Source organism: Calonectris borealis, chromosome 1 (genome assembly GCF_964195595.1).
Source record: "Calonectris borealis chromosome 1, bCalBor7.hap1.2, whole genome shotgun sequence".
Lineage (NCBI taxonomy): Eukaryota > Metazoa > Chordata > Aves > Procellariiformes > Procellariidae > Calonectris > Calonectris borealis.
This window is the reverse complement of record NC_134312.1, coordinates 186,314,714-186,329,407: the sequence shown is the minus strand read 5'-3', so window position 1 is coordinate 186,329,407 and position 14,694 is coordinate 186,314,714. Positions and strand designations below refer to the sequence as shown.

General features: G+C 40.7%; 1 protein-coding gene across 3 annotated transcripts in view; it reads left to right on the top strand.

The window, feature by feature from the left end:
* Positions 1 to 14,694, top strand: part of VWA8 (von Willebrand factor A domain containing 8) — a 201,613-nt gene that overhangs the window by 134,597 nt on the left and 52,322 nt on the right. For all 3 annotated transcript variants that reach the window (XM_075139308.1, XM_075139307.1, XM_075139312.1), the window contains 6 exons: positions 2,745 to 2,861; positions 3,345 to 3,409; positions 3,509 to 3,634; positions 4,272 to 4,381; positions 6,457 to 6,611; positions 8,366 to 8,567. In XM_075139308.1, coding sequence (XP_074995409.1) covers positions 2,745 to 2,861; positions 3,345 to 3,409; positions 3,509 to 3,634; positions 4,272 to 4,381; positions 6,457 to 6,611; positions 8,366 to 8,567 — 775 coding nt within the window. The remainder of the gene's footprint in view (positions 1 to 2,744; positions 2,862 to 3,344; positions 3,410 to 3,508; positions 3,635 to 4,271; positions 4,382 to 6,456; positions 6,612 to 8,365; positions 8,568 to 14,694) is intronic.

Sequence of the window (14,694 nt, the reverse complement as noted above, 5' to 3'; positions counted from 1 at the left end):
AAGTGGGGACTGCATATGCACCATACTAGTAGTAACATCTGAAACCTCTAGTCCCCATAACATTCTGATGTATGTTTTCAGGAGGAAGGGTGTATTTTCTTCCAAAACTAGTTGACGTTACTAAATTCTCTTCTTTTTTTGGATATTATATAAGACTTTCCTTTTGTATAAGCATACCTTATAGAAAAGAATAGATGTGCTTATATAGCAAGGTGTGCACCGTCTATAGAAAAGGTGAAGACTTTCCTTTTCTATAAGCACAAAGCTTATACCTCTACTTGCTGTCTTCAGTTTACTGGAATCTCTAGTACAATCAAGTCTCCCAAATCATCTGAAAGACACCACTTGCATTAATTAGAACACCAGTAATCTGCTTGCATACATTTCCCTGCCACTGAAGGCATGGAGGTTTGAGCCCCAAACCATAAATTCTTGCACAGACTTTTTTCACTTGAACCTAATGAACGATATGATATGTCTGTAGCTGTGCCTAGTATTTACAGCATCAGGACTGTTATGTGTGTATCACTCCAGGGATCCTTGAGTGGCACTAATAGGAAAGGTGCTTGTGGGACAGGAGGCAAGGAGCGGTATAGAGGGGTTACCCTGCCAAGCTAAGAATCAGCCTCATCTGAAGCTGACAGCTAAGAAGAGTCTGTGTTCGTGATATTGTTTGCTTGGGACATGAGCATCGAGGGCAGAAGAGAACGAAACTGAGAGTACAGGGAGAAGGATACAAGAGGGTTAAACTGAATTATTTGTGCTGTCCCACTCTGAAATTGGAGTGTATTCCTTCCCCTAGCTCTCCTCTCTGACTGCGAGACCATAAGGAACAACTTCCCATACAAGCAAAGTGAAATCACAGCCCTGTTTAGTTTAAGGACTTTTAAGAGGAAAATGCTGGCTAAAATAAAAACAGCAGTAAGGAAAGGGAAACTTTGCAGTAACTAAAAATAAAGGCACGCCACTTCACAAGATTGGTTATTGCATCTGTCCAGAGTTTGGAATTCCAGACATCAGGGTCGGGAGGTCACCCAAAGGTTACTTTTCTCCCAGTCAAGAACAAACACAGCAGAATTGCACACCAATGTCTTTTCCCAGCCCACTTGAAGAGTTGCCAAAGCTGCTCTTGGATGTGTTCGCAAGTGACGCAAAAATCTATTCTTAAACACAGACAGAATATACATCAGTCACTTAGCACAGAAGGAAACCATTAACATCAAAAGGGGTGGAGTAGAGAGGCTTTTTATATTTCCAACTGCTCTCATAAATTTAACGCTAAGTGGAAGAATGTAATTGATTTGTATGTGTTCTTTATCTCACGTGGACGGCTAATGCATTGCTTTGGTACAGCAGTGCTGTTGCAGAATTGTATGAATAAAATATGGCAGAAAACCAAAATCCAAAGCAAATGCCCGATTTTTTTTTTCCTGAACCACATTTCCATAATTTTGGTTTGTAATACATAAGCAAACTTCTTTTTTTAGAAGTATTGAACTCTAGCTGAAATTCCCAAATGCTCCAAATAACATGGTAATATTTTAAATGCTTTACCATATTTAGCTTCAAATGACTGTCATTATTAAATAAAGTTAATTCTCCCAAATAATCCTAGTGAAAGTATGAAGTGTACCCAAAAAGAACAAAACTGCTGTGACTCTGTTTGTATTTGTTTTATTTAGGAGAATTTGTGGGAATTTGTGTTTTACTCTCCTAACGTCTATCGTGCGTTATTGCAGATGTTGTACGTAGACAGTTTACTTTTAGTAAGTCCTTGCAGAACCTAATGTCCTTGCAGAACCTAACGTTTCCTTGAATGGCAAACAAAAAATTCAACCCAACGCTTAATTAACTTGTTCTTTTGTACCTTTCAAATTTCATTTGATGCGGTTAAGGTTGGCCCTGAATGATTGTTCTCTTGAATTCTTAGTTAAACACATTAGGAGCAGCTTTGTACTGAGCTTTTTACTTTGTAAAAAGAAAGGTTTAAAACACCCCCATCATTTGACAACGTGTGTGGACCCTGGGGCATTGAGTAACAAACTGAGAAATCTGAAGAAGTTCAAAATTTAGCATACCATGTTTTCACATGTGATATGTGGAGGACACTTGCAGTATCAGTATCCTGTCCGCTTCTGATCTCCATCTCTTGAGCCATCCTGCTTCCTCCAACAGTTGTCCTACCTCTGACACTGTAAGCTGTCTGAGCGTGCAGGTCACAGAAGGATTGTCACGCACTGGGATATTTAATAGGCTCCACGGTATCAGAAGTATGAACTTGGAGAGAAAGTACTAAGCCATTTCTTCTCTCACCAGTTTTTCACCTTCAGTGTAACTTGAGGAATGCTAAGAAAACATAAAAACTGAAATGAAGTATTTTAGTGACTTGACAGAACAAAACTGGTATGTCTCTCACCTGTAGCTGACTACAGCTTGGACATGTAAGCCATACTAGTCTAGTTCCTAGAGCTTATGCAGAAGTGAATGTGAGATGTATAGATAAAGCATTATGGAAAAACTGCAATATCATTCCAGCCCTTTTTGCGTGTACTTAACCTCTACAATTAAATTTCTCCGTGAGCTTTGAAATGAACCAAGAAGATTCAGCCTACGTTCTCCAGCAAAATCTAGGTCATCTTTTCAAAATGCCCTAAGTTGCTAGAGTTGCAAAAGTGCTTCAGATAGATGTGTTGTAGTCTCTAAAATGGGCTTGAGATGTACACGGACCTGCTTTTCATCTACAGAGCAATGTTGTGTTGTTGCTGGATACAAACAATGGTGCCCTTCGCCGACTTTTGCTCTTACCGGATGCTCAAGAGTCTCCTAAGAGAACATCTTGGTGGAGCAGCAAAGAAGAGATGGTGAGGAATAGCACTTGCCTCTATTATAATAAGGGTTTTTTTTAAATTAAAGCTCAATATTGGAAAAACTGCCCCCCGATCGTTTATCTTTCTGTTGTTATGGCCCAAGCACTTAATTGTTTACTCTTATGTATGTTTAAATGCCTTACACATAAAATAGCATTGTTATGGAATAATGATATGAAAAATATAAATAAGTTGTATTGTCTGAGGATATGTATCTTTAAAATATCCCTCTTTGGAGCTAGAGCTGGGAATAACGGAACATTTTGTTACACAGGATTATGTCCAAAATAATGAACTCAATTATGATGCAATTATATGACTTGGGACGAGGCAGGCTAGATAGCATTTTGAGAGGTAATTGATGCCATGGATTATTCTAAATAAAGGAAAAATGTAGTACACTTTCAGGGGAGTCAGGGAAGCTCACTGAGACAAATCTTACAAACACTAATTGCTGTATGACGTATTTTTATACAGAGCAACTACAAAATGTGCCGAGAGTTTTCACACAAAAACTGGCTGGTGTTCTACAAAGAAGCAGGGTGAGAGTAAATTATATCCTTGTATTATATGGATTTATAACAGATCTCCTCGTGTACATCCCTGTCTGATTATTCTTTTCTTGGCTTCCAATTTTACAGAAACCACCTTATTGTACTGGATGTATTAGAGGGTCAAACTCATACCATCTCGCTTCCGATCAATCTGAAATCTGTTTTCCTGGTGGCTGAAGACCGGTGGCTCTTGGTGGAAAATGAAACAAATCAGTTAGTTAAGCCTAGTTTTCTTGACAGCATTATTTCTTGTTGTGTCTTGTTTATGTTCAGGAGTTTCACTCCTGGTCTCAGAGTTGTTTTTTCAGTTTGTGAGACTGGCTAGACTTAAACAGTTGGTGTTTAAGATGCAAATTTGCTCTGGTGAAAGTGCAGGCAGGCTTTTAGAGTAGGAAATGAATAGGATATGCCTGCCTAAATTCATGCCTCTGAAAATCTAGATTAGCTTTAATTTGTATGCATGTTAATCCTGTTTTTACTGAGGCGGTATTGATCTTTAGAAATGAGAATGTTGGCGGACCTTTGGAAATACAGCCACATCATCCAGAGTTAGTGCCTGCTTGCTTTACTTTCATGGTCATGTGAAAGAAATATTACTCTGCTGTCTTATTTTTATAAATGCACAGCAAATGAAAGTGTGTAAACAGTTACCAGAAGACAAATCTGCCACTTGCTGGCTTACCCTTTCCTATCTCACAGATGTTTGGTAAATCATATTTAGTTTTAGCAAAAGGTGTTGATAACCTTGTTTATATAAATGTAGAATGTTTTTGCTATTTCAGAAGATAAAAGTCCTTGTTTAGAGTTACAAGCTTAATCAGGAATTATTATAAATGTGTGTCCTTTACAGGAAATTTCTTTTAACCAAGCGTGCCCATATGGAAGCTGAAGACAGTGAGGTTTGCCAGCTGTATGCATTGACTGAAGAGCCAGCTGACATGGGATTTGGCTTAACAACAGGTATTGAATGCAAGCTTGGCTTGTTCTTTTTTTTTTTTTTTTTTTTTAATCATTTCTATGTTTGCAGCTGCACAAACAAGGCTCTTTTACTCTAAAGGTCTGGGTAACCTTCTCTCTGATTCTCTTTTTGTCCTCCCCTTATCATGTTTGGTTAATAATAACTTTTCACAAAGCATGGCAAATTCCATGCTCAAACTTCAGGTTGTTTGAATAAAGCATCTTTTTTTCATTATAGCGTTTAAGACCCTCAGTCATGGACTTTCAGGAAACGTACAAGCATACAGAATGGAAAAGGAAAAAAGACGGCTAGGCAGGAATTAGAACGTAAGAATAGAAGGGACCAAATATGTTGATGAGTCCAGTCTGTACGCTGTTCAGGTCTGTTACACACACTCAGATGAGCTAGAAGACATTTCGCAACACTTACTTACAAAAATACAAAAGACCTACTGCTAAAACAGAATAGAAGTCACAGTTTCTAATGTTCTGCAGATAGTGTGCAGGAGGCCATTGAGGCCATCACACCGGTGTTAAAAGATAGGGAGAATTTGTTCAGTAAAATTCCCAGATGGTGCTAGGCATCGAGGCATGTTTTAGCTACAAAAGAAGGCAGAAATCTCCAATGATCATCATTCTGCCTGGTAAGATCTGCCTGTCTTCAGAGCTGATGTCATTTTCAACCCTGAGCATTTGATCACGGTGCACAAAATCTTTAGTCTACCTGGTTTAATAACACTGAAAGTACATGTGCATCCCACTTAACAGTTTATAGGCTTTGGCCTATCTCCAGTGTGTCTCAGAGAGACAGAGGAAAAAAAATAGAGAAACCACTTTATATCTGTTAAAGGGGGAAAAAGTTTTGTCCTGGTCCTTGTGGCTAGCATACGTATGAAGAATGAGATTAACACAGTGCAAACATGATACAAGCAAATTTTATTGAGAAATAACAAATATGGCTTATTTCACACAAACAGCAACAAATTGGATACCAAAGACTCTAACCACAGCTTAAATATCTAGGATCCTTTTTATCTCTTGTACAGTTTACTCTATCAACTTATCAAGCTCCATCAGAGCACAGTAGTTTCCTTCCTCTTACTACCTTATTTAGAAACCATTATAGAGTATCATTCCTCAGATGGGTAGAAATGTTGTTATAATTTCCAGTCTCCAAGTATTTGTGGACAGTTTATTGCTGCATGCTTTTTGTGCTATTTTTATCCTTTGTTATCTTATTTTTTCTCTCCCAATCTAAAAAGTTATCATATCCCCTCTCCACTTTTTTCCAAATCATCCAGCAAACCCTGAATGTAACATCTTCAGCCTGTTCTCATTCTTTGAGGCAGAACCTGTGGCAGGAGAACTAAGAAAAGGTAGACCAGTGTGGGTTTGCCACTGACCCAAACCAGTAGCCCATTCATCCTTTGAGGGAGGAAAGATTTTCTCCCGCTGCCAGGTAAACGAGATAGTCTGCCCATTGAAGTGGAAACATAAGTGTATGCTGCAGAACTAAAGATAGCGGGTTCTGACTGTGTTGATAATTTGAGGCAAGGTAAAGGGCTGTTGCAGTTGCATGGAATAAAATTTAGTTTTCCTTAGCTTAAAGAAAAAAAAAACCTAGACCATTATTTACCAGAAATGTGTTACAAATAACGTCATTTAAATTGCAAAGACAGCAAGACAGCTACCAAGAAATGTCACATTGACAGTTACCTGTGCAAATCTACATTTTGCCTTTTTGTGCATTTGCATTATAACAGTCTTCAATGAGATCACATGCTGTTCTATTCCACAGGCTTCCTGCCTCATTGGCACAGTAGAGGGCAAAATGAAGTGGTATAAGCAACTACAAAGCTAGTATTTCCTGATTTTAAGTACTTAACTTTACAAAAATAACATTATTTCCTGACTTCTGTTCTGTGTTACAGTGTAGTATAATCAAATCTTCTGCTTTCTAGTAATTTTATGCTCAAAGTAATAGCAATGATCAGTGCTCAGCACTCTTACAGTTAATATTGTTTCCTATTGCACATCTGGATTTAATGACTTTCATTTTGTTTAATTTCCCTGTTTAGCATCAGAACTGTGTGTGCCGCATGCAGTTTCAAGTGACCAGCTATCTTCAGAAAACCTCAGTGCAGCTGTGGGACAAAAGATCAGCTCCCCCAACAGGATTTTCTCGGATGAACATAATTATGCTACTATTGTTATTGGTTTCCCAGACCTCTTGGTAAATACTCAGCATTATTATACAATGAAGTAATATGATCTCATTTAATCTGTAACCAGTTAAGTACCTGTTTACCAAATGATATGGAAGAAGAAGGGACTGACAGTACATGACAAATTCCTGTAGTGTACGCCATTTGGTAGGGTAGTCTAATCTAGAGGGATTTCAGTGGAGTTTGAAATAAGAAGAAATTGGACAACATAATGTCTAGCACAGACAAAATTCATTGTAGGTAAGTTCTGAATAGTGCTGGCTAGCAGAATATTTTCTAAATCATGTGTTTTTATAGATTTTTAGTTAAATACAACCACTGAGAAAGAGGATATCAGTATCATTTTGGACTGTTCAGTGTGAACTTTTTGCTCAGTGTGCAGCAGCTAGCAAGACTCTAGATTTAAGAAAAAGAAAAAAGATACAGAAAATGGTAACAAAACTATACAGCCCCTTCACTGTTTAGTAATGTAGTTAAAGTGTAAATATTGCATGTAATTGTGCTCACTCCTGTGACACAATTAGAAAAGGACCAGAAAGGACAGTGAGACTTAACAGTGTAATGACTAAGGCTGTTGCAAGGAGTGGAGGTAAACACAGGGAAAATAAAAGCAGTATGTTTAATTTTTTTGATTTATTTATATTTACTAACTAGTGATACATAAAAAGAGTGGTGCTTATGGAATAAATAATTCTATGTCATGTTTGCTTAATAAATTGCGGCAAATTAGAAAGTTTAACTCTTAACAGACGTGAATTTTGGGAAAGCCGAATGATTGAAGAAAATACTCTGAAATCCAGAATGATTCAAAAATATGTTCTTGTCAATAAGACATTCCCTGTCTTTGCAATTAGCTTTTGAGTTTTACTTGATTTGGATTTGTATTACCAGATTGATTATACTAGCTTTTCATATTATTTATGATAGATGTGAGTTTATTGCTGGAAAAGGGAGGTAGTCTAGGGGAGGGGGTACTAAAGATGCTACACACTTCAGTACCAACACTGGTGATGAAGCATTTTGCTCTCCCTGATTTTAGACTGAGGCCCTGTGTTTCCTTATACATGGTTTTAAATGTCCATGTGAATGTCAGAGAGGGAATGCTGAAGGTGAATGTGAAGGTGGTGGGACAAAACTTCAGATTCAGTGTTTAGTGGTAGTGGTGTAGGTGTTTAGTATGAACAAGGTATCTGAGCTCTTATTCATAGTAGCAATGTTCAGCTGACCAAACGTAGAGGCCTTATTCAAGATGAGATGATTTATTCTCTAGGCACTACTGACTGTAGCAGGAGATGAAGCACCTGGCTCACATGTGGTCACCTACATTTATGTCTCTGAACCTGGAGCCAAATCCCAGCCTTAATGCCTAGCTTTGAATTCATTACTGAAATGTCTGTTTGCATTTATCTACATTAGTGGAAACTTAGATTATGGTAGCAGTTTGCTACATAGTTTGATTCCAGATTAAGTTATTTCAATGCTTTCTGGTTCAACATGAAAAAAAATGTTGATTCAACTTCAGCTCTTCAAAGAGTCTCAATTCCTAAAACTTGTGTAGGTGGTCTGTTGTTTTTCACTCCTACAGGAGTTTCTAATGACAAAATAATCCAGGTCTTTTCCTTGTCATGTGGTGACACGAGAGGTAACCACAGTAGCTACATTTGATTTGAAATTAGATAAGAAGTGGAACTTATCAGGAAACGCTTGTTCTTAGGCTCAATAATAGTAATGTTTTGTTCAGTAGACTCATTCTCTCTTGCAGTCTCCTAGTGAAGTGTACAGCTGGAAAAGAAACTCGTCTCTGAGTCGCAAACGTGCTTCTCCTTCTGATCCATTTTATTATGGAGCCCGGAGGAAAACAGGAGCTGCAAAACAAACCAATTGTGTAACTTTATTGGCTTCTAATCAAATAGTCAGAATTTTAGCACCTGGAGATGTGCCTTTGAAAGACATTTACCCAAAAGGTAAGAGGTTCATATACTTTTGCTGCAACAACTGTACGCACTTGTTTTTGTTTTGTAAACTGCAATCACTCATGAATGTTTCCAAAATATTTTTAAAGAATCAGGAAGCAAGCATTTGAGGAGGAATGAGAGTAGTTGCACTCATTTTTAAAATGAATTTGGATCTTATTAACATGCTGAATTATACTTCTGACGAATTAACAGGCTACCTTCAACGTGAATATCCCAGTAGATGGGATCTCCCTCTGTCCACACTGGGAACCAACTACAGGAATATGATCATTCCAGTTCAGCAGTCAGCCTTCAACCTCTGCTCAGTGCCACACAGACACACAGTAATAAGACAAACCTGTTGTCCGTCTGGCTCAGTATTCTGTCTCCAGCAGCGCCAATAGGAGAGGTTATTTTGGGAATGCATGTGAACCTGGCCACTTCTCTGTCTTTCTCTTCATACTTTCTCAACAATTGCAGTTGTTTTGCTAGGGATGTCGCAGGGGACATCCCTGCCTCAGCCTTGAAATCTCCGTTTATGGACCTGTTGTCCACAAGTTTGTTGGATCCCTCTTTGAACTCGTGTGTCTCCAAGCAAGCTCACAAGTTCACTACTCTCTGTGATCAACTGATCTCCTACCAGGTTTATCAAGTGCCCCTCGTTCTCATTGCAGGGTTGGGTGAATAACAGTTCTGCCTTCACCTTAACCATCACCTTCATGACTTTGTAAACTTCAGTCACATCTGCCTTCTTTCCAAACTGAAGAGATCCAGGCTTTTTAGTTCTTCTCTTGTCCAAGAGATTGTTGCATGAGCAACGTTCACACACAGCAAAACCGACCTCCACTTGTACACTAATAAAGCAGGTATAAACTACAGACCTTCAGACTTTTTTGTGCCAAGCTTTCTGTTATCATTGTATCTTTAGCTTCTTCATCCAATAACTAAAAATATACCAATTAGTGCTAAATAACAGCGTTTATGAGTTTTGCATTAATTACCTCTAGAAATCTCCAAGGAAAGGTCACTGTCAAAAGAGAAAACCCCCAAAATATTTATATAGGGTAGAATGGCAGATTTTTTGAATTCATCAGCACAAGAAGCTATTCCTGATTTGTTCTGTATGTGAACTCTCTGTCTCAGAATAAATGCTTTATTCCAAATTAAATCCCTTTACAAAATAAATTATCTAATATGTCTGCCCTCATTTAACGCAGATTAACTTCCCTGTGTAGAGAAATCCTTATTTATTACTAAAAGGATAAAACATTTACTTGACTAAAGAAGCAAAGTCAAGGATATAAACAGGGTACAAAACTGAAGTTACCTATATTTGTAAAGAAAAGGTTAGCTTTTAAAAAGATTAAACTTAATAAAACATAGAATTAGCATGACGATCTTGGAACTAATTATACCACTTCAGGCTGTAATCTTCTGATACTTTATTAACTGCTGAAGGGTCAGACGGGGTCATTTTTTTTAGGCCTTCACGGTAAAAAAAAAAAAAAATCTGACTCAGGAGTGGACGGTATAAAAATTCAGAAGGTAAATTTTCTGAGCTTTTGTTAAAATTACTTTATTGATTTGGGAGTGAGGGAAGGATACAGTGCTTCTAAATGATACCTAAAATTGAGATCTTGACAGTTATTTCTAAAAGTCTTTTAAGTTGCTGTGGTATGTAACACTTTATAATGCTAGGTTGATATAATCAAAAACCACGGGACATTCTTCATGAATCCTGGATACCACTGACCTGAGCAAATTATCTGAGAACTGGCTTGTGTCTGACCAAGCAATTTAATTTGTGTCTGTTGTTATAGCTGAACAAGATACTAACTTCTCTTTTTTCCTCAACTATGGTGAAATATATTGATGAATGGTGATTGACAGCTTTAAATTTATATAAAATTTTATGAGGTATAGTTTGTACAGTGCTTTATGGCCATTTCAGTTGAAAGATTTAAGGCCTTCTTGAAGATCATTATCATTGATTTTTCTTTTCTAAATGACGTTTTAATTTATGAATTACCAAAATTGATCTCAACTGAATCATGTTTAATATGACCTTACTGATACAATTAAATTGGACCTGAGCAAGACTCTAGGTTTTCTATTCCATAGCTTTTTTTCAGGACTTCAGACATTTCCATTTATCAGTTAATGGTCAGTTTTTCTAGTGGAGGAGGAGCTATGAGTGGAGTCCTACAGAGACCTGTGCTACTCAGCATGGTCATAAAAAATGGAAAAATGAATGAACAGTGAGGTGACAGTGTTTGCTGATGATACTGGTTATTGTTCATGGTAGAAAGGATTCACCATGAAGGATTACAGAAGGACTACAATGCTGACTGCAATAGAAATGGCAGATGAAATTCATTATAGATAAATATGATGTACATGAGGACATGGAAAAAGCAACAATTTTACACTCGGTACCAGAGTTAGGGGGCAGCTAATGAAGCTAGTAGGAACTAGCTGGAAATACCGTCACGGCAGAGAGGAAACAGTCGAGGAGGTTCCTGGAGTGTGTGGAGGATAACTTCTTGACACAGCTGGTAAGCGAGCCCACTAGGGGAGGTGCCTCGCTTGACCTGCTGTTCACAAGCAGAGAAGGACTGGTGGGAGATGTGGTGGTTGGAGGCCGGCTTGGGCTTAGCAACCATGAAATGATAGAATTCTCGATACTTGGTGAAGTAAGGAGGGGGGCCAGCAAAACCGCTACCATGGACTTCCGGAGGGCGGACCTTGGCCTGCTCAGGACACTGGTCGAGAGGGTCCCTTGGGAGACAGTCCTGAAGGGCAAAGGGGTCCAGGAAGACTGGACGTTCTTCAAGAAGGAAGTCTTAAAGGCGCAGGAGCGGGCTGTCCCCATGTGCCGCAAGAAGAACGGGCGGGGAAGGCGGACGGCCTGGCTGAACGGGGAGCTCTGGCTGGGACTCAGGAAAAAAAGGAGAGTTTATCCCCTTTGGAAGAAGGGGCAGGCAACTCAAGAAGAGTACAGGGATCTCGTTAGGTCGTGCAGAGAGGAAATTAGAAAGGCAAAAGCCCAGCTAGAACTCAACCTGGCCACTGTCGTGAGAGACAACAAAAAATGCTTTTACAAGTATATTAATGACAAAAGGAGAGCCAAGGAGAATCTCCATCCTCTATTGGATGGGGGGGGGGGGAACGTTGCCACCAAGGACGAGGATAAGGCTGAGGTACTCAACGCCTTCTTTGCCTCAGTCTTTAGTAGTCAGAGCAGTTATCCTCAGGGTACTCAGCCTCCTGAGCTGGAAGACAAGGACGGTGAGCAGGATAAACCCCCCATAATCCAAGAGGAAGAAGTTACTGACCTGTTGCGCCACCTGGACGCTCACAAGTCTATGGGGCCAGGTGGGATCCACCCGAGGGTACTGAGGGAGCTGGCAGAGGAGCTTGCCGAGCCACTCTCCATCATTTACCAGCAGTCCTGGTTAACTGGGGAAGTCCCGGACAACCGGAGGCTTGCCAATGTGACGCCCATCTATAAGAAGGGCCAGAAGGAGGATCCGGGGAATTACAGGCTGGTCAGCCTGCCCTCGGTGCCGGGGAAGATCATGGAGCGGTTCGTTTTGAGGTCGCTCACAAGCCATGTCCGGGACAACCAGGGGATCAGGCCCAGCCAGCACGGGTTCATGGAAGGCAGGTCCTGCTTGACCAACCTGATCTCCTTCTATGACCAGGTGACCCGCCTAGTGGATGAGGGAAAGGCTGTGGATGTGGTCTACCTGGACTTCAGTAAAGCCTTTGACACTGTCTCCCACAGCATTCTCCTAGAGAAGCTGGTGGCTCACGGCTTAGACAGGTGCACTCTTCGCTGGGTAAAAAACTGGCTGGACGGCCGAGCCCAGAGAGTTGTGGTGAACGGAGTTAGATCCAGTTGGCGGCCGGTTATGAGCGGTGTTCCCCAGGGCTCAGTACTGGGGCCGGTCCTGTTCAATATCTTTATCAATGATCTGGACGAGGGGATCGAGTGCTCCCTCAGTAAGTTTGCAGACGACACCAAGTTGGGCGGGAGTGCTGATCTGCTCGAGGGTAGGAAGGCTCTGCAGAGGGACCTGGACAGGCTGGATCGATGGGCCGAGGCCAACTGTATGAGGTTCAACAAGGCCAAGTGCCGGGTCCTGCACTTCGGCCACAACAACCCCAGGCAACGCTGCAGGCTTGGGGAAGAGTGGCTGGAAAGCTGCCCAGAGGAAAAGGACCTGGGGGTGCTGATTGACAGCCGGCTGAACACGAGCCGGCAGTGTGCCCAGGTGGCCAAGAAGGCCAATGGCATCCTGGCCTGTATCAGAAATAGCGTGGCCAGCAGGAGCAGGGAGGTGATCGTGCCCCTGTACTCGGCACTGGTGAGGCCGCACCTCGAATCCTGTGTTCAGTTTTGGGCCCCTCACCACAAGAAGGACATGGAGGTGCTGGAGCGTGTCCAGAGGAGGGCAACGAAGCTGGTGAAGGGCCTGGAGCACAAGTCTTATGAGGAGCGGCTGAGGGAACTGGGGTTGTTTAGCCTGGAGAAGAGGAGGCTGAGGGGAGACCTCATCGCGCTCTACAACTATCTGAAAGGAGGTTGTAGCGAAGTGGGTGTTGGTATCTTTTGCCAAGTAACTAGCAATAGGACGAGAGGAAATGGCCTCAAGTTGCGCCAAGGGAGGTTTAGGCTGGACATTAGGAGAAATTTCTTTACTGCAAGAGTGGTCAAGCCTTGGAACAGGCTGCCCAGGGAAGTGGTTGAGTCACCATCCCTGGCAGTATTTAAAAGACGTGTAGATGAGGCCATGGACATGGTGTAGTGGGCATGGTGTGTTGGTTTGACGGTTGGACACGATGATCTTAGAGGTCTTTTCCAACCTTAATGATTCTATGATTCTATGATTCTAACTTCATCAAAACAAACAAAAAGAGGTGGTTCTTCACAGAGCAGGGAACCAACCTGTGAAACTACTTCCCAAAGTATGTTGTGAATGTTGAAACATGGATCCAAAGTAAAACTAGACAAACTCATGGATAGGGTCACAAATGGGTGGTTTTAAGGCCGCGTAAAGAATCACTGGCAAGATATTGGCAAAGGGTGATTTTAATAGAAATTTATAGAAACGTGACTTAGCAGAATTTGATGGCAAAGTTAACTCTATTACTTATTACATGGATTAAGTTACACAGGGGAAAATCGTATTAGAATTGTCTTGGAATGATTTGTACAGAGATTAAGAGTAAAAGGGTTATAAGGTAAAAGGGTAAAAAGGTAAAAGATAAAAAGGGTTAAAAGGTAAAAGGGGGACCCTCCCGTTGAGTCACGAGGTTCAGAAGAGATCCAGCTGGACCCAATCTTAGTCTCAGACTTGGACAACGGTTTATGTCTAATACAGAAAGGGATAGGAAGGACCTCCCGTTGGGTCGCGAGGTTCAGAATAGACCCCCAGTTTTCTAAACTCCTTCTCAAAAAGGAGCCTAGGTGCGGCTGGACGTACCCTTAGTCTCAGACCTGGGCAACAGTTTATGACTAAAGGGTTAAGGGTTTTTTGGCAGCAACTTAGAGTCTTACAATGCGTAAACATTGATCAATTTGACAGCTGCACAAAGAATTAGTGAAGTTGCTACAAATACTACAAAGATTAAAACAACTTAACTACAGTTTAGTAACTATATAGATAAGTGCGCAAAAAGATCTAGATCAATTAATACATATATATATAACTACAGATTATAACTGTAAGCGCGCAAAAATCTAGATCAATCAATACATATATATATATATATGCGCATATGGATATGGTACCAAAGCTAAATGAAAGGCCTAGAGTTAGTTAATTTATAAAGGTATACCTGTTAAAAATTCCCCTTGAGTACCATGAAATATGTTAAATGCTTTGGCATTTCCCAATGGGCGAAGAGTTGAGCCCAAAATCTCAGTGATCCTCCGAGTATCGCAAATTGGAGTTTGCGGACTCTGAGAGGCGTCCCACTCAGAGGGAGGTTCTGGATGCAGCCCGCTGCGGTCCAGGAGAGCTCAAAGGGTCTCACTTGGTACCGCTGTTTATAGGTTTGCAATATGATTGGCTTTAGTCATCAGTAAATTTCCATTTTGACTACTATCCGAGGTGGTCCAGGGTAGTAA